The sequence below is a fragment of the Vespa velutina genome, chromosome 18 (assembly GCF_912470025.1).
Source record: "Vespa velutina chromosome 18, iVesVel2.1, whole genome shotgun sequence".
Classification (NCBI taxonomy): Eukaryota; Metazoa; Arthropoda; class Insecta; order Hymenoptera; family Vespidae; genus Vespa; species Vespa velutina.
The window spans coordinates 3,572,914-3,599,232 of record NC_062205.1 but is presented as its reverse complement, the minus strand read 5'-3'; the positions used below and the strand labels follow the sequence as shown (position 1 = coordinate 3,599,232).

Sequence of the window (26,319 nt, the reverse complement as noted above, 5' to 3'; positions counted from 1 at the left end):
AAGAGACATATTAACGATCGGTGTACGCATTAATTGACCACCTTACGTCATAGACAAGATACCACCTTACGTTAATACTTAATAATAAACTTCGCCTATAACAAATAACTTAAGTAGAAAGTTGCTACTCGAATCGATAATGAAAGACAATGATAGGCAAAATACTTCATGTTGTATTCAATTGAAAGTTTTACCGAGCAAATTCCATTGTGATTTCCTTATCACGGAACAATCGGGACGAAATGAAATTTCTATTTTTGTTCCACGAACCGTATAAATCGGCCAAGCGACTTAACTTGTCGTCCTTATCCGCTTTATTTTCGTGTCTATTACTAAGTTCCCTGTCCTTATTATTATCGAATAATTTTGTGATGAAAATTTCCGTTCTTTCTTTCGTTCTCCAACGAGTCAATTTTAATAATACTTCGAAGAGATACGATATCAAGAGATACGTATATAATAAATAAGCAGATTAGATACTCACTGTGCATTTAACGAGCGAAACGATTTATTGCGTGGGATGTTCGTATAACATTGGAAATTGGTTCGAACCATCGATAAATCATTCGTGGTTTATATATCGAAAATCTCACGTAGAAAATGACTGGATTCGAATAAACGGCGGATCGATCGATCGCCGAGAAAAGGTTCTCGTCTATTATTCGATCAATGCGATTACAAACTATTGACTATTCAAAGGGAATGCGTCGTACGTTCGTCGCCATCGCATTAGCAGTACCTGTTTTTGTTAGGAACCACGAGAGCCTCTTGTCGAGTTTTGGGCGGTGTCGAGCTATTACCTAACTAACACGGAACGCTTTGCCGACGGGGAGAACGTGAAAGAGAGAGAGAGAGAGAGAGAGAGAGAGAGAGAGAGAGAGAGAAAATCTCTCTCTCCCTCTCTCCCTCTATTTCTTACTGTCACAAAACGACACCTGGATTTCAGTCACTTGGAAAATTGCCGGAAAATTGCCACAAAAAGCGATATTTTATTCCTTTCGGTTGCACGCGGCTACATTTTCGGTCCTGTTTACGAGCTTTTATAGACTCATGTCTTTTGATAACAACGCTAAGCGACACCTGGTCAAAGAATCTACAATCGTTTTCGATCATTTTAAAAATATCTGCTTCTTCCTCTTCTCATTTTTTTACGTTCGATCGAAAATTGAAAAATTCATTTAAATATTTTTTCTAACATCTCCCAATGAACAAATTGAGTTTACTCGTTTTCTCTTTCATAGAGAAAGTTAGGACGGATGAAAAGAAAATTAACCCGAGGCTTCGCCCACGTTGGGATAATGCAATTTTCACGTAGCACAATACAAACTAGACGACGTATTCTTAATCGAGAGACGCGTCTTTCGTTGGTTATTATCGTGGCACGCGTATGGAATTGTTCGTTGGCACGTGGTCTTCGGAAGTCGAAGGGAAGTTTGGACGAACCAAGTTGCCTTATAATTTTCGTTCATTGTCCATCGGAGAGGTTCTCTCTGTATTGCGTCCGACGGTAAAAACCTTTCTAGAATAGTTCTACAATGGTATTAACGAGGAAGTACCGGTGTAACGTTATCGTTAGCTTTCAGACGCTAACGTTCACGAAGTTCACGAAATATAGAAGCTTCTTCCAGAAGATTGATGCGTTCCTACGATACGCGAAATTTAACTGGCTCTTTTTTTTTTTTTTTATTTTTTTAATAAGATCAACGGAGATCTTACAAGGATTGGATGACTTTGTGAAATAGTTATTCGATATCATATTGACGGTCCTTAGTCGATATAAAACGAAAAATAACGATGGATAACGAAGGTAATAGAGGTAGTCTTTGGCACCCCTTTCCCATGGACCGTGATGAATTTCTAACGCGTACCGACCAGGGACCCGTTGAAATTTCAAACGCATAGAAAGGATCCAACACACTGCTTCGTCATTCCGCATTCATTTTTTTTTAGCGCTCCTGTATGAACGAACAAGACAAAGTTTAAGCTAGTTTACTGCAACGCGTGATTAAAGATATCGCTCGACAGTTCGATCAGGTGATTAAGGATTTAATTGATAACTTCTTTAATGACGAAACGTTTTACTTTTGTATACCTATATACATAAATATATATATATATATATATATAAATGCTGAATCGAGTAATTCATTTTTTATGGAACCGCGATAAAACTTATATATGGTTTCGACTTTAAAATTGCAACGAAATGATAAATATCTACGATTTCCGCTTAAGTTCTTCTGTTGATCGTAATTCATCTTTTACTGGCAGACATATAAAATGTTACAAAAATTGCGAACTTCACAGAATAATCCGCTTTCAGCAATTTAAGAAAATGCGAGTCTGCCTTTCTTATTTTCGTTTTCGTATATCTTCCTTCCGCTTCTCTTGCCACTTCTTTCTCCATTTCTTGACATTTATCGTTTGAAAAAAAAAAGCATCAAGTATCTATTCCGCATTTTGTCGGAGTTACATGTTGAAAACTAATCTGGGGAAAGAGAATAAGAAAAGGAATAAGAAAGAGAATAAAAATGAGAAAAGGTAAGAAAGGTAACTGGTAACAGAAGCGATTAATGATCCATAGATGGTCATGGGCCGATGTTGCTGCTCGTAGAACTCCCACGCGGAATTTTTTAAAATTCTACATTTTCGACTGATCGTAATCCACGTCCGAACCATTATTCTTATATAAAGGTAAATGCGCTTATGCCGATCTTTCATTCACGATCGGCCGACTCTTCGAACGTTTCGTCAGCCGGTAGTTGCTCCTTTCATGATACTCTCACGAGTGTTCAAAGCTCGCGTAGTAAAGTGTACGGGGAGGAGAAGAAGAAAGAGGAGGACCAGAAGCTGAGTAGGGCGAAAGGGAAAAAGAGAGAGAAAGAGTGAGGGAGGGAGGGAAGGAGGGAGCTACAGAAAGAGAGAGGGAGAAAAGATCGTTTTCAATTCATCGTAACCAACAAACCGTGCTGTATCCGTCTTTTCCTCTCCATGACTGCAACCATTACGAAGAGAGGTATCCATAGCGCGTGTCAAAACAGAAATACTAAGGCCGAGAATCAAGGAAAGTATGAATGAAAGTAACGAGTGAAGTATGAAAGGAGGAATGGAGAAACGAACCGCGAAAGGAAAGTGAATGATGAAGGTCGGTCAAATAAGAGAGAGAAAGAGAGAGGATTGGCCAGAGAGCTAAAAGCGAATGGTATGCTTTAGCGCACGGGCCAACGTGTGCGTAACTCACTGAAATTATCGAATGATACACGCTAAGTTGATCCTGACAATACCGTGCGAAACAATACTTCAACAACAAAGGGCCATCGATGCGAGCTAGATTCGAACCTAACTAATCCGTGAGTTTCATGTTATTCGAGGGAGCCGATTCGTATTACGACGTCGAGTTGTTTCAATATTTTTTTCTTTTTTCATTTTCTTTTTTTTTTTTTTTTTCGTTATTTTTATTTCTGTTAATTCGCCAGATTCTTCGTTCGCTTATAATTCTGCGTAATGACAAATCCATAAGTAATTGTAAGTCTTTATAAGTGATATTAAACGCTTCTTTACAACAAAATACAAGAAATACGTATCACAAGGGATGACGAAGGAGCTTACAAAAAGATAGATGTTGGACGTAGGAAAAAAGAAAGGAAGAGAAGAAAATCGAAGATTCGTTCGTCGTTCGAATTGAAAGGATTGAACCATGTCTATAGGAAAGGATGTTGGGTGAGGAAATACGGAGTTGTGATCGATCGTTGTGCTAGAGATATTCATCCAGATATATATATATATATATAAAGAGTCTAGGTATAAGAAAATGAACGTGTATTCGTATGGACGATCGGTAATATACATATGTATACAGCTATCTAAAGGAGGCAAGGATAAAGAATTTTCGCGATTATCTCTGTTCTCGAGATGTTGCCGTTCAAATTATTCGCTCGAAGTGATACGAAAAGGATCGATCTGAAATCGTATTTGCTATTCCCATGATTGCTATTCCCTTAGCCACTGTCGTAGCCAACCACCGTCGTTCTTTCCTTTTTCTTTCTTTTCCTTTTTTCTCGACAAAGTTTTCCTTTTATGAATGACCGATTGGCGTGGGTCGCGAGTCTCGAACGGGATACTCCTTTATGTGAGTGCATTCTCTTCGATGAATGTACTTCTTCGTTGGGTGAAATGAGCCGTGCCGATTTTTTGGTACTTCCCTGAGATGCGTCCTTTCGACGAACGGAACGGAATCATGCACGGGGAGTATTGCGACAAAAGAGAGAAAGAAGGATAAACTCGAAGAATATGAAAAACAACCGAGGGTGGATTCGAGAGAGTGAAAAGAAAAAAGAATCAGAAAAGTTTGTCGTAAGACGTCGATCACGATGTGTACACACGAATCCTTTTTACGAGAGCCCCTGAGGAATTTCTTCGATATCTTATTCGATACCGTCGAAGAATCGTCCTCGGGACGATGCGTTTCCTTTTACCTAGGCGTGGAGGATATACTATCCGATATACTCGGCATTACCACGGGCTACTCGAGCCAAAAGTATTGAAAGTGGCTTCGACGAGGTCCTCGATAGAACCCTTCGATAGTTACTCAAAGAAACACAGAGAAAGACATTTATTGTATCAAATTCGATCGTTCTCTTATCCTTTCCTCGATACATACTTTCCTTCCTTTATTTCCTTTCTTCCTTCCTGTCTTCTTTCCTTTTTCCTTCTTCAAATTCCTTTAACAAATAAAATTGATTTATCCGTTAAGACGGATTTGTTTTTCATTAATCCTCGATCCCTTTAACAACAATCTGAAATCCCTTGATAACCATTCGTTAAATATTCAAATTACTTGGAAATCAGTCATATTTTATTTCATACACTGAAGTGAAATTTTCTCCCTCCTCGGATAAATGATACGGTAAAATTAAAAATTTTATAAAACTTTCAATAAAGTCTTTCAATTTTTCGTATTACCTTTGAATAAATAATCAAAGCGAAATATTAAACTTACATACATATGTACCTTTCGAACTCTCTCGAGGAGTTTTCTACTTCTTTTTCTTCTTTGCTTCATATCTTCGTTCAAGTTTGTTTAAACTTTTGACTTTCGCAGCGAAGCTCCTATGTATTGACAAATATTTAACCAGTCTTGAAGCCCTGTGGCTGTTTTTGTTTATGCGTCGTAAACTTTTCTCTTTCTAACTCCGTCTTTCATGTCATTGACACCTCACGTCAACGTAATCATCTTGTGTAATATGCGTTCCAACCTCTTTCCATCTCTCTCTCTCTCTCTCTCTCTCTCTCTCTCTCTGTCTGTCTCGTGCATGTACACATGAAAAGTTATGTGTAAACGCTGTGGAATATGTAAACAGCTTCTTTCTTTATCGTTTCTTTTTCATTCACAGACGGAAAACTTGCTAGCAAACAAATACATTCTATATTTGTTGCTGAAACACCCCGAAGAAATGTATATATTACGCACAATGACATTGACTTTGATACGATTCGACGTGTAATTTATTTCGAGAAACAAAAAGTCTGACTTTTTGAGAAAGGAAAAAAAATTAAGAAAGAAAAACAATCTCTTTCGACGTTCGTGCGACATTATTCAAAGAAGAATAATAATAAATCGTGAGACGTAAAGAAGCCAAGTGGTCTTAATGAAATGAAAATATAACATTGAAAAACTCGATAACGTAATAAGATAGAAATATGATGGTATAAGAAAATGGAAATCATAGAGTTTTGTTTGTCCCTTCATCGAATAATAGCCACGCCTCGAAGTAGAGAACCGACCAATGGGAGAATACTCAACCGAGGGTACCGATCGAAATTAAAATATCCTTCGCTAGTAATGACGTGAGATACGAGAAAGAGAGTACGATACAGTATGGGGAGCTTGTATTTGCCGGAAAGTAGGGTGGTCCTATATTGCCACGAACCCCCTCTCTTTTTTCTCTCGATGAAGGGTTCTCGATCATGAACCCTCTTTTTCGTGAGTATGCCGGACATATGCACGGAAGGAGAAAAAGAGAGAGATTGTATTATTCACGAGTCGCTGGTAAGATAACATAAGCGTGATTTTTAATACGAGTCGAAGGAAGAAGGGTCCTCCGCCTTTAGTACGGCCCTTCCGTATGCTTTGGTAACATTGTAATGGGATTAGTCGTGTTATTAGGGGTTTCGAATCATGGCTGTGTTTTCTCTCTTCGCTTTTCATCGCTCCTTTTATACATCACATAAATTCATAAGCATAAAGGAAGAGATTGTAGTGCGAGTTGATTTTTCTTTTAAGAAAAAAAAAGACACGACGTTTCTTAAAAATTACGATAAAAATATTTTTAGAAACGAAACGAATCTAAATGCAAGAAAGGTATTGTCCGATTTATTAACAGAGTACAATTGTAGATAAATTAAACAACAACAATTACTCAATTAACATGCTAGTAAACAAGCAAACAATCGGCTACACTTACAATTAGTACCGAACTCACGTATTCTATGATACTTCACGCAAAGCTATTAGAAACTATTCGTGACACGTTAATTACCGTGCAAATTGTCAAAGACATTCTAGATACTCGCACGTACGTACCTATAAGATATCCATAACTTCATTTTCGCTCCGCCATATACTTCGTCATACCGCGCGCGGTTCGCTTAAATTGGCTAGCTGTCAAGTATATCGAGTTGCTTTTAGCGCAAATGAAAATTACATTTGGTCGAAAACGCGACCGTATACCTATACACACACACACACACACACACACATGTATGTATACGTATTTGTGGTCTAAGCCATGTGGACCACGTCACTGGTTTCAACTCAAGAAAATTGCAACGACCAAAGGTTTCCTTTAACTAGGATCAAAAACACGCTTTGTTGAAAATTGACTGAGAGAAAAGAAAAGAAGATAAAAAGAAGACTGACGATCGAACGATATTTCGAAAGTTTTCTTTTTTCTTTTCGTCTCTTTCGCGAGAATTCAGCGGAATTAAATTAATTTAAAAGGACATTAAGGAAATTCAAATTAATCATGAAAAGATAAAAAAAGAAAAATAGTGATCTCGTATACGTTAAATTGACTTGCCCCGAACCCGGATCCTTCCGTTGCCGTTGCGGTTAAATCAGAGCTACGAAATCTCATAAACGACGTACATACTCATGACCTTACCTTACTATACCTTATCTTACCTTACCTTACCTTATCTAACATACCTACATATATACTCTTCGTAGATGGAAATCTTTGAAAGGAGTACGGAAGTTCCTTGAAGATTCCAAAGAGTTGATTTGGATCTCCCGTGAATATCGATTCTCTTCGTGGAGCAGCAACGTCAGATTTCTCGCGTGATTGAATCTCTTTTGAGAAACGTACATACGTGTGTATGTATATATATATATATATATATGTACGTATATATATGTATATGCACACGTATGTATCGGTTGACATCTAGTATATGACTATCGCCTATCGTGACTACGCGTATGTATGTATATGTGAGTATAAGCAAAGGATAAGGACAACTATCATGTAGATCCATCCTATCGTCTCTTCTTATTCAAAATAAAAAATTTCTAATGAATTTCCTATGTGCTTTGAAATCAGATCATAGTAGTCACACTAATGATCCTCTCTTTAAACAAACGAATCAAGTATTACAGTACTCAATATCTTTGAGTAATCCTTCCATTGGCTTATCTCAATCATTTGGATTAAGATTACTTCGTGCTGATACTTAACGTGTTCTCGTGTTTATAAAACTTGATATGGAAAAAAGGAAAGGACTAGTTAGTCTTTTACTCTTTCGTTCAGGAAAAGTCTCTTTCTCTCGTTTTCCTTATGAAATGCGACGATGAAAAGAATTCTTTCGAATAGAATAATTTAACTGTGAAATTGATAGTAATGATAGAGAACGGAGAGCTCCGACGGAACGCATAAATGGAGCGACATTAACCGGAGATGAGGCTTCCTTCGAAAGGATTATAGAAGGTTTTCGCATATCCTTCTCATAATTTGAATCCATACGAAGATATACCAGAGTAATAATCCGTTGTACGGGCAGAGGTTAACAATAATAGAACGATGCACTCCGATGCCATATAAAGTTTCGAGTAATATTAGCTACCACCCGTCAAATTGGTGCGGCTAAGGAAAGAAGAGTAAGGGAAAAAGGAAGGGAGGGAAAGAGGGAGAGAGAGAGAGAGAGAGAGAGAAAAAGAGAACAAGAAAATACCCTACTCATTGTCGTCCCTGGGGGACGATGTTCGGCATGATAGTTCGGGCGTACTTCGTTAGGGTGAAGTTAAAAGGGGGCACCCTCGTGAAAAGGGCGGGGCCCGATAGAAAGAAGGCCCCTCGAGAGAACCAACCCCTGGGTGGAGTTAGCAATCGGTATATATGCTCTGGCAGGGGTGTCCGAGGTGCAGAACTCTATGCACCGTCGTACCGTTTACCAGCCAGACAAATTTTTCAGGCTAAGTGTTACGAACTTATCGGTATATCGCCAAGTCAGGGAAAGTCAACGAAAAGTCGGAAAAAGAAAAAGAAAAAGAAAAAATAGTGTGCCAGAATTAAGGAACGATCTCGTGAATTAGATCATCACGTAACAAGATTCGAAGTGTGAACTTTTCTAGGGTTTTCCTTTTTTCAACGAGATGTCTCGAAGTTTCCTCGTGGATTCTCTCATCGGCAACAACTCACCGCCGTCCTACCCGTTGCCATATTACGGGAATCAATTGCCAAATTACATGTTCAATTTCTTCAATCTGGGATTAGGTTATCAGCCAATTAGACCTGTTCCTAGAACACCGGTGATGCCTGTGCCACCAGTACCTATAAGTCCGTCGACAAACGTGTCTTTACCTATAACTGGACAAAGCCCACCTTCTCCTCTAAACGCTTCGACCAGCAGACTCTCAGGTACGTTTCTAAACCTCCCTTAGATTAAATGCGATTACCTGTACAAACGGAGTTTGACCGATCAAAGATCAAAGTCTACCGCTAGCTAACTCGCCTGTGTTACTCCTGCAAATTACAGATGTCTCGGCGTCTAACGAGTCACCGTCGCGTAACAGCACTCCAACACCACCACCGAAATCACCAAACTCCATTTCTAATAGCTCGAAGCGCATTAGAACGGCATTTACGAGCACACAATTGTTGGAACTCGAACGAGAATTCGCTTCGAATATGTATCTCTCCCGTTTGCGTCGTATTGAGATTGCGACGAACCTAAGGCTTTCCGAGAAGCAAGTAAAGATCTGGTTTCAAAATCGAAGAGTCAAATACAAGAAAGAGGATCTGCCGTCGGGACAGAATCAAAAGTGTTGCTGCTTACGTACATGCGGTAAAAAGAAAGACGGTTGTGCGGACGGTTTGCAGAGTCGACGGTGCGATCAGGAAGAAGAACAGGATGGAAAATCCTTTGATACCACGAACATAACCACGACAATCTCGCAGACACGAGAAGATTCGAGTGGATCGATCGAACTAGTCGTTCGTCGTGAGCATGAATCGCCGATTCGAAAAAACGAACGCCTCGAAATATCTTTGCTTTCGAGACAAACGGAAGGCTCGCCATTTCCTCGCGAACCCGATGAAAAATTGAATTTTCAAAGGATCGAGTCGCTTCACGAGCGAACGAAAGAGGAGATGAGCGAACACCATTCGTCCGTTGGCTGCAAAAGAAATACCGAGGATGAATATGACAGGATGGATAAGAGGAGAAAAATGGACCTAACACCGACCATGCATCAGAGTACGGAGCACAGAGACTCAATCTCTAGACCGATATTTGACAACTTGTCTCGCACCAAACATACCGTGGATAGAATCGTTAATTCTTAAAAAAAGCGAGAAAACGTTTGCTAGTCTTCGAAAATGTTTCCAAAGAATCGATAAACTAAAATATCGATGAACGAACAATCGAAATCGATATGGAACGACGAATTCTGCACGCCTATATTATGTACATATGTATTTATATAGTCGCGGTTTGTAAATATTGTCGATATATTTTTGTACGATTTACGTGAGAGATAAGAGATCGTATATTTTTCATACGAATTTCATACGAAATAAAAAAGAAAAATCATCTATTTTATATGCCTCTCTTATGAATTCCTATCTTTTTAATCTCATGACCATGTTAATTAGCCCAAGTTACATTATTACAGGTTCTTTGTTATTGCGATATAAAAATTTCAAAAAGTGATTGCTCTTTGCAAAATAATGTCGAGAGGTCGAGTATAAGTTAAGAAGATTTATAAAAGCTTTTATCCGACGAGAAAGACGGATTATAACGGATAAAACGATCAGGGCGCAATAAGCTTCCTACTAATGGAAATGAAATGAAAACAGAGCTATGAAATTAAAGAGTGAAATAATATCAACATCGAACGTCATTTAGTTCTTCTTTTATGACCATTTGAAATATATCCTTTTGATGGCATACAAATAAACGAGGTATTACGACGAGAAATCCGATGAAGAAGGAAAAATTAATTCTATAAGTGGGAGGGTCTCAAAGAAATAAAATATAAAGCATGTGGTACGCTTGTGGTACGCTTTCGTTGCGGTCCTCGAACTTATTGTCGGCATGATGTTACCGTAAATCTAAAAAAAATTTGTCGAGAGGCCTTCCACTTTGGCTTGAATTTAAGGTAAAACGTATAGTTAATGGTGTTAAAGAGCCAAGGTGACAATGCGAGAAACGACTGCTTCTGGTATTCGCGCCTTTCGACAATAGAACACTTGCGTCGCCTTCGTGGGCTCAGCGGGAGATCAGCGTTTCAAAAGCTGTAGCTACCTTTTTTCCTCCGTGCCACCCGGACGTACCGAGGCCTGCCTATTCTCAAAGTCTCTCGTCGCAGTCTTCCTTTCTCGGTTTGTTCGTTTCTTTGGGAAGGGATGGATCCATTCGATTGTGTCAACTCGTCGAAAAGTTCTGATCGAGGAGAAAAAAAAAGGAAATCTGTCATTTTACTCAGGACTATTTCGAGGAAGAATCGGGCAATCTCGAAAGATATAATATATTTCGTAAATATTAATTATTCGAGCATTATCATTATGGACATGATAAAGTATGTATTAATATCATTGGTAAATCAAATCAACCTAGTCGAGAAACAATTTCTCTTTCTATCGATATTCATTGACGCATTCAATATCATTTTCATACCATTCCAGAGGAAATGCATTCAGAGTTTTATGGCTTCCTAATGAAGCGTATCGCTTTGTTTAATGTTCACGCGAAATCGTATCTCGATTTACTATCCGAACCGTAATCATATACGCTTAATGCGCTTGATGTCGAATTATCGATGCCAATTATGTTACGGTTCATTGAGCAAAGAACAATAGAGGATTTCATTGAACGTTTGCATTGAACGATCGATAAGCTTTTTCCTCGGGAATCTTTATATAATACTTAGCACACCAATTTCAACGGGATATTTTAAAGTGACGTTGAGAATCAACCTTGCCTTTTTCATGAATCGATTACCGATCAACTTTAAAAATGATCACGCTAATTTCAATCGTGTTCATTAATGTTTTCCTCTTTTTCCTTTTTTTTTTCTTTTACTGTACCTCGAGCTAATACTCTTTTATGTTCTATTATATAATTACGATCATAAATTATAATTAAATGAACTTTTATCTTCTCTATTTCTTTTTCTTTCTCTTCTTTTTTTTTTTTTTGCCATGAATCGTGTGCAATTCAATTTTCCGCCACTTTGCGTGCCTGTCGCGTTTGGGATCAAAATCTCTTCGTGTCGTCTTTCGTCTCGTTCAAGATAAGTTAGAGATACATGGATATCGTGCGAGAAAAATTACCTTCGCCTAAGACCGTTATCTTATTACTCTTATCTCTCTCTCTCTCTCTCCCTCCCTCTCCCTCTCCCTCTTTCTTTGTCGTACATCAACCTTTTAGAATTCGGTACTAATTTCAGGCATCCGCCTTTAGAATAATCTTTCTAGTGACGTCAAAGAGCTATCATTTTCGCTCGATCGTTTTAAAGGAAAATTCATCGTGTTTCTACAACGAAAGGACAATTTATAAACTCTATTTCATTGTCCTTTTTTTTTTTTATTTTTATTTTTTTTTTTTTTAGTTTTACTTTTTATCATCCATGCACTCTATTATTTCAGTTTTCTCCAGTCGTTATTTTCGTGCACTCACAAGGATTACCTGTTTTTATTTTTCTTTTTCTCTCTCTCTCTCTCTCTCTCTCTCTCTCGTATGCGCTCTTTTTATGTAATCTCTGGAGAAAAAGAAAATAACATTGTTTCGATGAATAAAGAGAAGATAATTAAAGTCGATTCGTATTCATTAAGATTTACGTCGATTAATTAAATCCTTCGTTGTGATAACCCATTCGTCTCGTGTCGTCTTTTGGCGTATTATAAATGTAAACGATTGAAAATAAAAAAACGAACTTTGCTTTTCGACAATACTTTCGACAACACTATTTGTAGGAAGAAGCTGAAACGGTTTCCACTCGACTAAATGTTAGGACGAAAACACTAGGTTTGACAAAAGAAACGATTGTGGTTTACAGGGCTACCACCGTTTTGTTGTTGTTGCTCTTCTAGAGTGGCTTTAATGAGATTGAACCACTCGCGCGAAGCTCGAGGAAACTCGTATTGTAAAGCGTAGCAACGGTTTCCTAGCCACTAAATTGAATCAACAAAAGAAAGAGGAAGAGCGAGAGAGAGAGAGAGAGAGAGAGAGAGTTGTAAGACTGGAGGATGGACAAAATGAGAGGGAAAGAGGGAGGGTGTGGTACGAGCTGTCAAAAACCATGGAGAGAAGCCGATCGAGCATCCAGAGTTCCGGATCGCTAATTCATTTTATTTTATGCACACTGAAGAGGCGCTCGATCACAACTGAAAAAAGCTACCGCGACAGCGGCACTCGAGAGAGTGCTATTGGCAGGCGAAAGGGAAAGGGAAGACTGAAGGGAATACCCGGGAGGAAAGGAAGAACAGGACAGAAGGACCTTGCGGTAACGCGGCCACTCGACGAGCTCTAAACCGTTTTCTTCTCTCTCTCTCTCTCTCTCTTTTTCTTGCTTGCACTTATTTTGAAGCAATGGCGACAAACTGTCGTCGTTCACTCGTCGTCCATTGTGAAACATTCTCGTAAAGTCGTCGTTCAGAAAAATCGCTAGTTTTGAAGATGCCGGTCGTCTCTCTCTCTCTCTCTCTCTCTCTTTCTCTTTCTCTTTCTCTCCCTTTCCTTTCGTCGAACACCAAATGCGCATTCTTGGCGGGCACTGTCATGAGTCGAATTCCCTGCTCGATGACGCGTAGGTAATATCGATGTACCGCCCACAAAAAAGCCGAATGGAAAGGTCCCTTTGGCTTCAAAAGAATTATCGAAAATTCTCACCTCATGGCAAATTTCAGGGTATTTCAAAGCAACGTAATAGATCGTATTAAGCTTCTGAATATCGTTTCTCAGTAGTGAACACGTGCGAGAGAAAGCGAACGATAATGATCGAAACGTTTGCGCGTCGTTCCTTTGGGAAAAACGTATTAATTAAATGATCTAGTTGCTAATGAAAAAGAGCCTCTGAAAGCACTATTTAAGGAATGCATTTTTCTTTTAAAGCAAGTAAAAAAGGATTCTTTCCTGATGGAGATTCTTCTTCGAAAGTAATATCTTCGTTTCTTTAATTATCGAAAATTCTCATCGAAAATGGTGCAAACAGAATCGACCGAGCTTGGAATTTTAAGAACGCCGTCGTACCTTTTCGTATCTCATTGTAATATGGTACTAATACATTAGTCGAAGAAAATTAATTCAAAACTGCCGACAAAAGAGAAACGGTGTTTAGTTTTCTTTATCTATTCATATACGTGTATGTATATTTTATGAGTTCGTGAGAAACGCATTAAGAGGGTCGTATTAAAATATTAAACTGTGAAAAAAACAACAAGATTACTGTGGAAATTAAAAGTTGTCGGTTGTATAAAGAAACATCGAACCTTTCTCTATTTTACAGAAAAGCAATAAAGATAGGGTTTCACCTAGTCATTACTCGATCATTACGCGCAGCAGGTGAGAGCTCTCCTACGCGCGTGTACGGTGTTTGACCTTAGCGTTAAACCGTAAAATACACACGTTAAATGCACCTGTGTCTCAAGCGTGTCCAGCCGATTCTACCAGAAGCCTTTCAGGAAATTACCTATAGGACGAATTAGAACCAACGGTAGAAGTTAACCGAGCGTGTGATGATCAACGTCGATTGAGTTTCCCTGGATTCCCATCTGCCATTGAAATTCGATCTTAACAATTTTTAAATGCATTAAAATATATTCATGAGGCGCGTAAAGAGAAAGGGATATGTAAATATTGCTTAGAATTCGTTTGGTCGAATAAAATGAATGGAAAAAAAAAAATACATCGGGGCTCAGCCGGGACTTGAACCCGGGACCTCTCGCACCCAAAGCGAGAATCATACCGCTAGACCACTGAGCCATTATTATGGGTATTTTCTTATTTCATAAAGATATTCGGTTGATAAAAAATTTTTTTTATATTTTCTATTCTCCTGTTATACGAACTTTGTTTCATTTGTCAAGCAATATAGAGTATATTTTTCTAAAAAAAAAAAAAAAAAAAAGAAACGTTAGATCGTTAATAGGGAATTTCATTTTTTTCAATGTGCATGTTAGAAACGATAGTGAAATAAGGATAAAACAATGAATGTAATCATTATGGATAAACACGATATAATACGAGTACGCTCGGAATAATTTCGCTGGTACGTTTAACAGCTCACTGTAATTTGTCAGAACACAATAGTGCTCAGGGACTGTCCGTAGTATAATACGATAATTAAACTTGAAACTACTGACCGAATAAATCGTTCCAGATTTCAAGTAGGAACGCTCGTCGCTTTGTTTACGAATGAACGAATAATTTCCGAATCAAGGATGTATCAAAATAAAATAGATTATGCTAATCGATCCCTTCCGTTTCTATTTGAACGCGTCGAAGTCTCGTTTACATGTCATTTTATTGGGAATCATCGTAAACGCGACGGCAAATCGATATTTAATGTTATTGATTTGGCTTCCAGAGATCGACCGTTCGATTAATACTATCTTCTATCTCGTGTCTCGTTTCATTATTTCATATTTAATTTGCGGAACTTTCACTTTGTTTGAATTGCTACATGAAACGCATATACTTACTTAACTGGTAATGAATTTCCCAGTTGATAATAACTCGGCGTGGTCGTATAAATGAATTTTGGATAACACAATGTTCCAGTGAATTCGTGTTATAATTAAATGATAAAATTAAAGCTGTCATACCGACTCGAAACCCTTATGTATGAAGTAAAACCGACAACTAGATTAACCGCTACTACACTTCAGCATACATATGTATGTACTTCTCTTATAGGCTAAAACGTAACGTTTATTTATTTGTCCAGAGATGGCAAACATAAGGCACGGACTTTAATCGCGTAGCAAATCGAAAAATGAGCATTTTAATGCTACGCAAATAGACATGCATTTGCTAACATTTGTCCGAGACATTCGTCATAATTAGTCCCGTAAAATTGCTACATTATTTTCTATCTCGGGCTTTTATCCCCGCCCTCTTGTTGTTCCATTTTCGACGATAGAAAGACAGGAAGAAAGAGAAAAAGAGAGAGAGAGAGAGAAATATGAGCGATAAATCTCATAACATCGGGACTATAAAAAGTCTCTATTGTACCTTCATTTTGTCGTACTTAACGTTCATGCAGAGTCATCCTGTCCCTTTGCGATCTTTCATTTGAAAAAAGAAAAGGGATGGGGAAAATAATCCTCCCTTGTGTTGAGCTCGCAGAGTGAAAAAATATTTGAGATTATACCACTCGAATGTGTTGGAAAGATGTAGAAACTGGTTTTTAAACATCTCTCTCTCTCTCTCTCTCTCTCTCTCTCTCTCTTCCTCTCTTTCTGTCATTCAGCTTGAAATGAAAAAGATTTTTACTATTTTCTACTATTTTAGTACTGCATACTCAGATGTATAAACAGCATTGTTATATCTTAATTTTATGAAAAAATATTGTGAAAGATATCAGTGAATAAAATATAAAAAGGAAATTACTCAAATAGAAAGAGAGAAAGAGAGAGAGAGAGAGAGAGAGAGAGAGAGAGAGAGAGAAAGAGAGAGAGAAAGAGATAATAAAGGAATTAACAAAGAACGAAAAGGAAAGTCTAGCAAGCTTTCTCGGGTTAGAAACTACCTAGTAGAAAAGACGAGCTCGTGTCTTTTAACGTCGCTTTAACGCCATCCGATATCGATCTACCGATCAGCTCGACCCTAAGGACGGCCTAAGATGCCTTACAGAGTAAAGACGAGAGTCTATGAGAGAAAAGATTCTGATTGGATCGCGATTGGCTTTTCGTCAGCGAAAAGTGGCATGCGGAACGGAGATGTATTCGAGTCGGCAATGATTTTTCGAAAGAACGTGTCTGGTATATGGGTTCTCTCGATTCTGTCGCGTCATCGCGCTAATCCTTATTTAACCCTAAGTTTATCTTAGCATGATCGTACTATGGGATTAACTCGAATGTCTGTGGACAATGGGTAGCGTACGAAAGAAGACATCGCTTAACGCCTTCTACTCTTTTCCATCGTCCTCTTCACTCACTTTTTCTTTCCTCATCCTCCTTCATTCCTTCTCTTCTCTTTTCCCCATTAAGATTTATCTTAATCGAGAACCATGAAAATTGTGTGAAGGTCGTGTCGGCGATCTTACGTTAACATCAGAAAGAATGTTTTGTAATGATAATAGTTCATAGAACAGACAGAGAGAGAGAGAGAGAGAGAGAGAGAGAGAGAGAACAAGAGAATGCTGTCTCTGAACGAATTTCAATTAACGTCGAGCCGCTTAAGGTGGCGCAATTAAGATCGACCAGATGATGCTTACCGATCGAATCGACCTCGTCGAGTGTTATTTCATATTTATATCGTCCATTCACCAATCTCGTAATTTATCGCATTTTAATTAATTGACAATCGATAAAAATTCGATTAGTTCGTTCGTTTGATTACGAAACTAGATGATACGATTGATATTTAAGAGCCGTTCAGTTCTTGTCGCGTACTTTGTTAAATAAATATTAATTTATACTTTTTATAGCGAGCGCTCGTGACGCTGATGAATTATTATTTAAATAATAATCTATTCAGAAGTAATATACTACGACAGAAATAAGTTCTGTGCCGACCTTGTCTCTTCGAATGAAGCGGCATCGTTAATGAAAAATTTGCATAACGTTATAGGGAGTCCCTTCGGTGGTGAATTAATGTGCGCACCTTCGACTTTAATGGAGGGACAATACGTATACTCACGAGGGTTACTACTAACCGGCTATAAAAAATCGTAACCACTTATGCTTATGCTAATTTTATGTTACAGTGAGACCAATCGTGCTACTAAATCAGCTCGGAAGGCTCGATATCACGTAAGAAATGTAGAATTGAAATATTAATTATTCCTTGTGACGAAGGTGACAAGAGACAAGACCAGTCTCTTGTATAGGGATTAATATTTACGTCCGACTAGTTTCTTTGTCTAGTGTCTATCGAATTAGAAATAACGTCATTGATATTTTATTATCAATGAAATAGCGATCTTAGCAGATCGACGAAACAAATTGTCGGAAGGATTACTCTTTTAAACGAAAACTCTAACTTTTAATTAATAGAAACGTGATCTTAGATATGTAATTATGTAATCGTATTTAACTATCTAATCACATAAACGCAAACGTCATAAGGTATTCACGTTAATTGTGAATTTATGTAAAGTGGAAAAGTTTATTTTATGCCTCCTGTATATATCGTAATGTCTATATTTTACGAGAACGTTTATGGATCTTCTATAAATATACAGAATGAGATAAGGATTTTAATTATAACACGAAGATACATCAGACATTGCCTGTTTAAACTTGTAAATGTCTCGAAACATATATCTAAATAAAAGGAAAATTTAATAACTACTTTAATCTCTTGTATCTTCGGATTTTTTTTTTTTTTTTTTTTTTTTTTTTTTTTTTTTTTTTTTTTTTTATTAGTATTAATCATACTTTCCTTTCCGTTTTATTTTTTCGTGCATTTATATTTATTTAAATAGAAATATTAGAATAAATTTAGACTTGCACTTTCGAAATCATATCTATGTAATCTACTAAGCTTCTAACAGTTTCTCGTGATGCCGACATAGAAGTTAGGTATAATCGACCTATTTTCGTGGTTAGAACTTCGGTCAAATCGAAAGGGCGTGGCGAATGTCTGGTATGAACGATCGTTCAAAAGAATTCTTTTGGCAAAATAATTCTAATAGTTGATTATTCGAGTGAACGTAATGTAAGAAAATTAGTTGGGGCTTTATATATTAAGAAATGAAATGATGTCGTCCGAGTTATGATATGAATGACTAATTCGTAAATCGATTAACCCGTACGTTTAATACCTCGAAAAAAAGAAGCAATCTTAAAGGAATAGTCGAATCGTATACTTGGATAAATATCGTTTGTTGCCTGACTCTTTTCAATTCCGACTGGGTCTCTCGATGAGAGTAGTGCACTTAATTAAGTGAACCTCCGACCCTTTTTCTGTCGATATTGTTCGTGTTGCAGTAGACGACAAGACGGTCGTGTCACAGTCACCGTTTCTACTTTCTTTTTCTCTCTTGCTCTCTTTCGTTCTTTTTTCTTTTCTTTTTTTTTTTTTTTTTCTTCCATCACTCCTTTGAACTATTAACATTGTGACCCGATCAAGCGAGTGAACGTTTCAAATCGTATAAAACTACTTTTTTCTCTTTCTTACTTATTCTCTTTTTTTCGTCAACTAGATCGATAGGGAATAGTACCTAAAACGAGATCACATTTCATAATAATCAGTTGAAAATAAAAATCAATTGTTCAATTATGTGTATGAATTAATTTTTCGCTGTCTTTCTCATTTTTATGTTTCCAGATGACTGAAAGATATCAAAAAAAAAAAAAAAAAAAAAAAAAAAAAAAAAAAAAAAAAAGTAACTATAAGAATAATAATTTTCTTTTTCTTTTTATTTTAAAGAAAACGTAGACGTAAGATAGCTCTTGAACACGAAATGACGTTATGTAAACCGAATACTTTTGACGTTATATCGACTCAATCGTTAGAGAGTTCTTTTTGTCCTCTTTTTGTTTCTTACCTCTTGTCATGCCATGAGCTGCTTTAAAGGTGCCTTATTAAAGCAAGACCTGATGATATATCAACAAACTTGAATATGAGCGAATAATAGAGTCAGGAATACGTATGTGTAGAGGTACAAAAGTAAACTACGTTAACTCAAACGAGTCATGAGCTTTTGCCTGATATTAAAATAATCGTTGAATAATACACGACAATATCATTTTTCATTGTCGCAAACAAAACGTTCCCAGAGATCTTCGATTTTATCGAGGATCCTCTTCGTACCTAATGAAATTCCGCCAACTCGTTAATTACAACGAGAGTTTCTATTTGAGAAGCATCGTAATATCTTCTTGAATTATTATTTCGTTGTATGTCAATGTTTAACTAGTCCTACTACAAGCTACCATTAAAGACATATTTTGTGATATTAATATGAAGAAAAGAAAAAAAAAAATAGAATCCTAAAGCAAAGTCACCGTGATCTGATTTATTTCTAGAGTTCTCTAATTAAATGGCAGCAAATGCTTATCTTATAATTAGCAAGATTTAATCGTCTTTTTAGATGCTCCTCTTTCTTTTTTAATGAATTTTCTTTTACTTGTACGTAAACTTTGTGCTAAAGGTAGAATCCTGATAGACGGTTTCGTTTTGCCGACTTTTCAACAATTTATCTACTCGAAACGTTATCACTTTGTCCGAACTTCGGATTCGTTTCTTTAAAGTTTCAATTAGAGACAAGAGTTCCATACTTTCCGACGGTAGAACGTGGAAATTTACGATATTATTCCTTTATCGCTTTAATACTAGTACGTTCTCAAAGAAAGATGTCTTTACAAAACAATGCCGTCCTACTTTTGTCAAACATCTAACCTTAATATCCATTTACATTGGCAATCGAACGATTTTCTCATTGATCCTATAAACTTTTCTTATAAAGGAAATGGATCTTTTCCAGACTCTCGTTTTGTCAAGGATAATGCATAGTGAAATATTCGAATACAATAGTTCGTATTCTTTGAGAATGGCATTCATGTTCTCAAGCTTGTTTACGAACGGATTCGTCAACTGAGAAGTTCGATCTCTGAGGAGACCTCGCAGAAACAGATTAAAACCGATAGCTAGAGATCGGTCTCCGTTTCGATCTTTGTCGATCACTTTCTAATGCCTCAAGGGAAATGGACTTGTATAAAAGTTATATCCACTTTTCTTATTGGCTGCAAACTGCGAACTACGAAACAATCTTCTTTATCATTTGTTTAAAACGTTTAAACGAACGAATACCTTTTACAATCCATTGACAATGGCAATTTTATTTAACAGTTAATAAATTTTATTCACTAATTACAAATGCTTTTAATGAAATTTCTCTATACGACGTAATCTTCGACTATGCAATTTCAACGAGCCAGTTTTCTCTTCGTCAAGAGAAAACATACTTTCTGATTTTTTTAAATGTCTGTGATTGTGTTGGGACCTCTCAGGCGCATTTCCTTTTCTTGCCGAATAAACATTTCATTCGATGAAATAAAAATGTCCTCTCTTTTTTTTTCGAGCAAAGCCAGATATTTTTAATATGCCATTTCCAGGGTCCTCCTTTTTTCTTCTTTTCTTTCTTCTGAGCGCGAATGAGCGTGGGAGATGATTAAAAGAAATGGGCGTTGGATAAGAAAGAAAAGGGACAACGAACTTTTGTTTATTCTTTTGTATTTACATCAGTATCCTTGAAGAAATAACATTTACTCGGAAGACGAGAGTCTGAGGAAAGAAAGATTATAAAAAGAATTTACTTTACGTAGAAATAAAAGATCATTCTCAAACGACGTCGACAAGAGAATTCTTGTTTCGTTTTATCTTTAAGAGAATTTTTTCCAATAAAATTCTTTATAGACACACCTATAGGCAGAAAGAACAAAAGTCCTTGCTGCGTGTTGGGGAAAAAATGAAGAGAAACGTCCTTTGAAAGTTTCTCGTAAAACACAGTTAAGCCATTCCTAGGGAGGATTATAATACATCGAACATGAATTCTACTTTTTCTCCTTACGAAAAAATACACTTCCCTGGATACGCGTCAAGCTTAAGAAAACGGATATTTATTTCTCCGGAGGAGCGCAGATAAACGAACGATATCGATTCAAAATTATTTGAAAGAAGTGCAATCGAATGCATGTTATTGCATTCAAATGCAGGTATTCGTATGGGCTTTTGCGAACGATCGTTTAACCGTCGTTAAAATAACGCCGTAAGCTGTGCCGCAGTTATAATCATTTTTCGATCGATACACAGACGTGAACTAAAGAAAAAGGGAATCAAAGAAATTTTTCCTCCGAGGATCCTGAGCAAACGATGTTAAGAAGTAAAAGAAGAAGTAAAAGAAGAAGTAGAAGAAGAAGAAGAAGAAGAAGAAGAAAAAGAAAAAGAAAAACTTTTGACGGGACGTTTATGGCGTGTAGGTTAGTAAATATCATAGGTATATCGCCCGAGCGGAAAAAAATACTTTCCCGCGCGTGTTTGGTGCAGGTCGTAAGTGTGTTTGATCGAATGCAAGCATTGTTACCGCGGTAATAGACGAAAGAGAAAATGGGGATGGTCGAACGAGCCGTTCCGTCGGTAAACTCCCCTCTATCCACCTCTTCTTCTCTACTTCCTGCCATTGTTAGCCCCGTTATTCCCGATTCTTACCCCCTTGTTCGTGTACAGAAGTGCTTAATGCAATAACGCTATATAAAGATACCATCGAGAACTCGACGATCCATGCTCTTTGCTTCGCACGCATGTACACGCGCGACCCTGTTCTTTCTACGAGCGATTCTCTCTCTCTCCCTCTCTCTCTCTCTCTCTCTCTCTCTCTCTTTTTCCGCTCGATAAAGTGGATCGATAAAGTCTAATTAATAAATTATATCAATGTACAGGCGTATTATTAGGCGTCTACGATTCATCGACAACCATGTTTCTCTTTCGAGCATCTAATCAGTAAAGCGTTGTAGTCTATCTATATCTATATTCTGGTTATGCATTCTGACCTTTCTCTTTTGCACGTCAAGCTCCATGAAGTTATACGAATGCATTACCAACGAGTTATGGATGCCGTTATGCAGATAAGTTTAACATATTTTATAACACTCTCTCTCTCTCTCTCTCTCTCTCTTTCTCTGTTTTTCAATTTTCCTATTTCTTGATTCCTTTTACGGTGAAAAGATCAAAAAGAAGAAGCGCTTGAGCTCCGAGGAATTACCACTTGCAGTGATCAGCCATGGGGTAAATTATGTCACGCCTCACAGTGGCCAGGTATCCACCAGGTGTCACCTAGACCCTACCCAGCATAACCATTAACCATTTGAATTTTTCCACTTCTTCAGATTTCTTCCTCGCACAAAAAGAAAAAGAGAGAGAGAGAGAGAGAGAGAGAGACGAATCCCTCCCCTTCCTTAACACGATGAACTTCCACATCGTGTTTTGCCACACTTGCAATGCACCCTCCCCTTCGTCCTTAACGGATGGCCCTTGTCGACACGACCGCGTTCCCTCAACGACTGACAAATTGCAGGAAATGAGGACATCCATGAATGGAGCGTAAACAAATAAACGTTGATTTCAAGAACGGCGCTTCATTAACAATCGTCGAAGAGAAAAAGATTCTTTTTGAATGATCTTTTTAAATTATAGTAAGAGAAATTTTTTTCATCTTCAATCAAATTTCTAACGATTGTTATTTGTTTTTGGATAAACTTCTTTGAAACGTTGCCATAGAAGCTGTATATTCGAAGAAAAACCAAAGGAAAGAGAGAGAGAGAGAGAGAGAGAATACTAAAGCTAAAAGTCAAGTTCGGAGTAAGCGAAAGCTTTCTGTTGATCTTTCAAGCGTTAAAAATACAAGACCTCAAGTGACTCGAGCATTTCGTACCTTCGAGTTTCGTCACTCGTACGTCTGCGGGAATTCAAACGTCGCCCGCTAAATTCCTGAAAAATAGAGCACAAAAAGTTTTATTTCTTTCTCTAAAATTCTTCACGAGAAATCTATTTATTTCGTGGAAACGCGAAAGATGGCGAACATAGATGCACTCGACTGCACCACTCATAGATTTTCCAATTCCAAGGTAGTACGAATATAGCAATTCTAGTGTAGTTCTTTTCCTTTTTCTTTTTCTTTCTATCTTTCTTTTTTCTTTCTTTTTTTTTTTCTTTTATTTTTATTTTTATTTTCTTCTTTATTATTCAAGAAGAAGAATCGGGACGAGTTGGATAAGAATTCTCGAGAAAGTTTTGAACGAATATCATGAAATACAGAATTTTTCGTTGAGGAATGATCGTTCTCATACTAGTCGTCGTTGTCGTCGTCGATATTTTCATGCAACGACAGCTGCAACGTCGAGTGTCGTCGAACGGTGATTTTCAATGTTGCAGGCGAAACGTCCGCAACAATTTGTCGCTTCGGCAAAGGGAATCCCCTATATAGATTCGATACGCAGTATCTTGGAAAAATCGTCGTACGGTTAACGCGAAGAAATTTCATGGCACTTCAAGAACCGCATACCACTCTTCTTTGGTCGTTGCGTTTCTTTCGAGTGGATATTGTCGTTCTAGTTCGCTTTACGAACGCACCCTTAACCGACCATATTCATTCTTCCTTTTTATTTTTTTCGATCACGTTCGTTCGTATTAATCAAAATTCAAATTAAAAATATCGTATAAAATTCTAACTAAATCGCGAAATCGTTTAATTTAAGATAATTCAATGACACAAATATCGTATATATTTAATGTGATATACTTAAATCTTTTGTTATATAAGAAAAAGATGTATCGCGCGATTAAGGTAATTCATTTTTGCGATAGGATCTTATTCTTATCGAATTATTATTTCGGTTCTAAATCGACAATAGACGGATAAAATCGATGGAGAAGACTGGTTTATAATGTTGTCGTAAGATACGTAACTTAGCTACCCGTGTGTACGTATAAATCTGTTCTACACAGGTATGACATAGCCCTCTGTGTACTGCCTCGAGTCAACCGATGGCAATCTTCCCAACTATCTTTTATCGAACGTTAAATTGGTCAAGTTCGTATCCTTTGCTGGGTACCTTTATACAATCCAAATAATAAATTCGTATCCAATACGAAAAACGATATTTTTTGATTGGAAACTTAACTATATGTATCATGAATCGATATTAAATTTAAATTGATCGATGATAGATATAAACTCGAATTCGTTGATTTATGGGAACGTATACTTGTCGTGTATATTGGATACGTGCAATACATCATAATATTTCATATAAAAAAAAAAAGAGAAAGGATACATAGAGCTTCATCGGTAATAATATTATTTGATAAAGTTTCTTATGATTTGTTGATTCAAAATTGATGATAGTTTATAATTTATAATTTATATATGGTCTCCATTGACAATGGAATAAGTCAATTATATCGTTAACTGTCATCTATTCTAGATAGACATCAAAGCTGAAAAATCTATGAATTTTTTTTCTCCTGAATTTATCGATTGACCAATATCCCACTAAAACGTTCACAACGTGGTAAAAACTTTAGTACGATCCTTTTTAATCTTGGAATATTTACGTTATTGATAAATACCGACGAAATCTCTCAGAGATCGATTGAGGTAACCTGATTAAAATACATCTAAGTGATTTATATCTATATTTTCAAGATAAATCGTGTAATTTGATGGATAATAAAATATTCAAATGAATGAAAATACGAACATAAAAAATTTTACTTTATTAGATTAACCTGAATATAAGAATAATTTAATACCATTCAAACTATTTAGCGTACGGATTAAAGTTTTTATCAAATTTATAAATGGAACAATATATATGTAATAAATAGAATTGAATAAAATAATAAAATATAAGGTTTGAGCAATAAGTAAAAAACTAACACGAAAGTAAACCAATTGAAGGGAATCTTTCGTAAAACACAGTTGGCTGTTATTAAAGGAGAGCTAACGAATTTATTGATCTCTTCTGCGTCAGATATTCATAACATCTACCCACGCATCATTTTCGTGATCGTTGACCTCCTTGACTGTTTTGTCTAAGCTTTGCCTGTCTGAAGGTAATACATTATAAGGAATACTTTATACGCGATTTGTCTATTGTAAAAATCGATAATATTACAGCTTGTTTATAAGACGTTAAAGAAGAAAAAATGAAGAAATAGAAAGGAGAAAGGAAAAAATATTTGTTGATATGTAAGTGAGTAATAATATACGTTCGTCTTTCTCTTTTTCTCTATTATCAGAAATTTCTTTGTTCTCTTTCTCTCTCTCTCTCTCTCTCTCTCTCTCTCTTGTTTTCTCTTTGATTCTCGTGTGTAGTTCTCGAAAGGACATTATAGTAGACAACCTATAACCTTTGAGCATCTGTATCTCGTCAAATGAGTGAAAGGACCAGTGAAATGCGGTAAAGCCAAGCGTCACTTCGTATATGAAATGTTATTAACGTCGGATAGAGACGAGCACCAAAATCATAGGAGTCATGGTCGTTAATATAATAGGTACTGTCGATGTCAAACTGTCTGTAAGTTTCAAACGAGCTTCTCGTAAATTCTACATTTAGAGACAATTTAAGGTCTCTCTCTCTCTCTCTCTCCCTCTCTCCTTTTTATTTAATTTATATAAGATACAATTTATATTCAATTCTACATTCAATCCGATTGCAACGTAATACTACTATATACGACGCTATGCGACACTATGCGGTTTTACAACACAAGTGATCCATTTTATTCCTCCACCAACAGCTTCTTCAAAATATATATGTGTTTACATTGATATCAATACTTTATCTAACTCCAAAAGGTACATATTTACAATATAACAACTAACTCATTTATATATGACGTGATATTTTATCATCTATTTTACGTAATATTTATAAAAGCAACGTCTAAAGAAAGAGTTATTTACTCTGTATTTTGCAATAACATTTCTTTTTGTCTCATAAATATGTACGAAATAATGATAATAAAATACGTACGATTATATTAACGAAAGCATTAAAAACAAACGTGAGGTAATTCATACGACCTTTAGATTCATCTGTGAAAATAGCGAGTCAATACGAAAACGATAATGTAAGGTTTTCACATAAA

General features: G+C 36.7%; 1 protein-coding gene and 1 non-coding gene across 3 annotated transcripts; one reads left to right on the top strand and one right to left on the bottom strand.

Annotated features, from left to right (window-relative positions):
- The first annotated feature begins 2,898 nt into the window (after nt 1-2,898).
- LOC124955449 (GS homeobox 1-like) lies at nt 2,899-10,066 on the top strand. Of its 2 annotated transcripts, XM_047509904.1 has the most exons (3): nt 2,899-3,350; nt 8,630-8,915; nt 9,034-10,066. In XM_047509904.1, the coding sequence occupies exons 2-3, from the start codon at nt 8,651-8,653 to the stop codon at nt 9,840-9,842; spliced, it is 1,074 nt and encodes a 357-aa protein (XP_047365860.1). In that variant the 5' UTR covers nt 2,899-3,350; nt 8,630-8,650; the 3' UTR covers nt 9,843-10,066. The 2 variants fall into 2 exon arrangements, with proteins under 2 accessions (XP_047365860.1, XP_047365859.1); XM_047509903.1 differs by lacking the exon at nt 2,899-3,350 and having other exon boundaries at nt 4,901-8,915.
- A 4,343-nt stretch (nt 10,067-14,409) lies between these two features.
- Nucleotides 14,410-14,481, bottom strand: Trnap-ugg. Its single transcript has one exon. It is a non-coding gene; the product is annotated as a tRNA-Pro (tRNA).
- Between the last annotated feature and the right edge of the window lie 11,838 nt (nt 14,482-26,319).

Bases quoted from the DNA above. Each gene is read 5' to 3' on its own strand.
- LOC124955449 (XM_047509904.1), top strand. From the start codon at position 8,651: ATGTCTCGAAGTTTCCTCGTGGATTCTCTCATCGGCAACAACTCACCG. The intron at 8,916-9,033 runs GTACGTTTCTAA...TGCAAATTACAG, and splicing joins TTCGACCAGCAGACTCTCAG to ATGTCTCGGCGTCTAACGAG.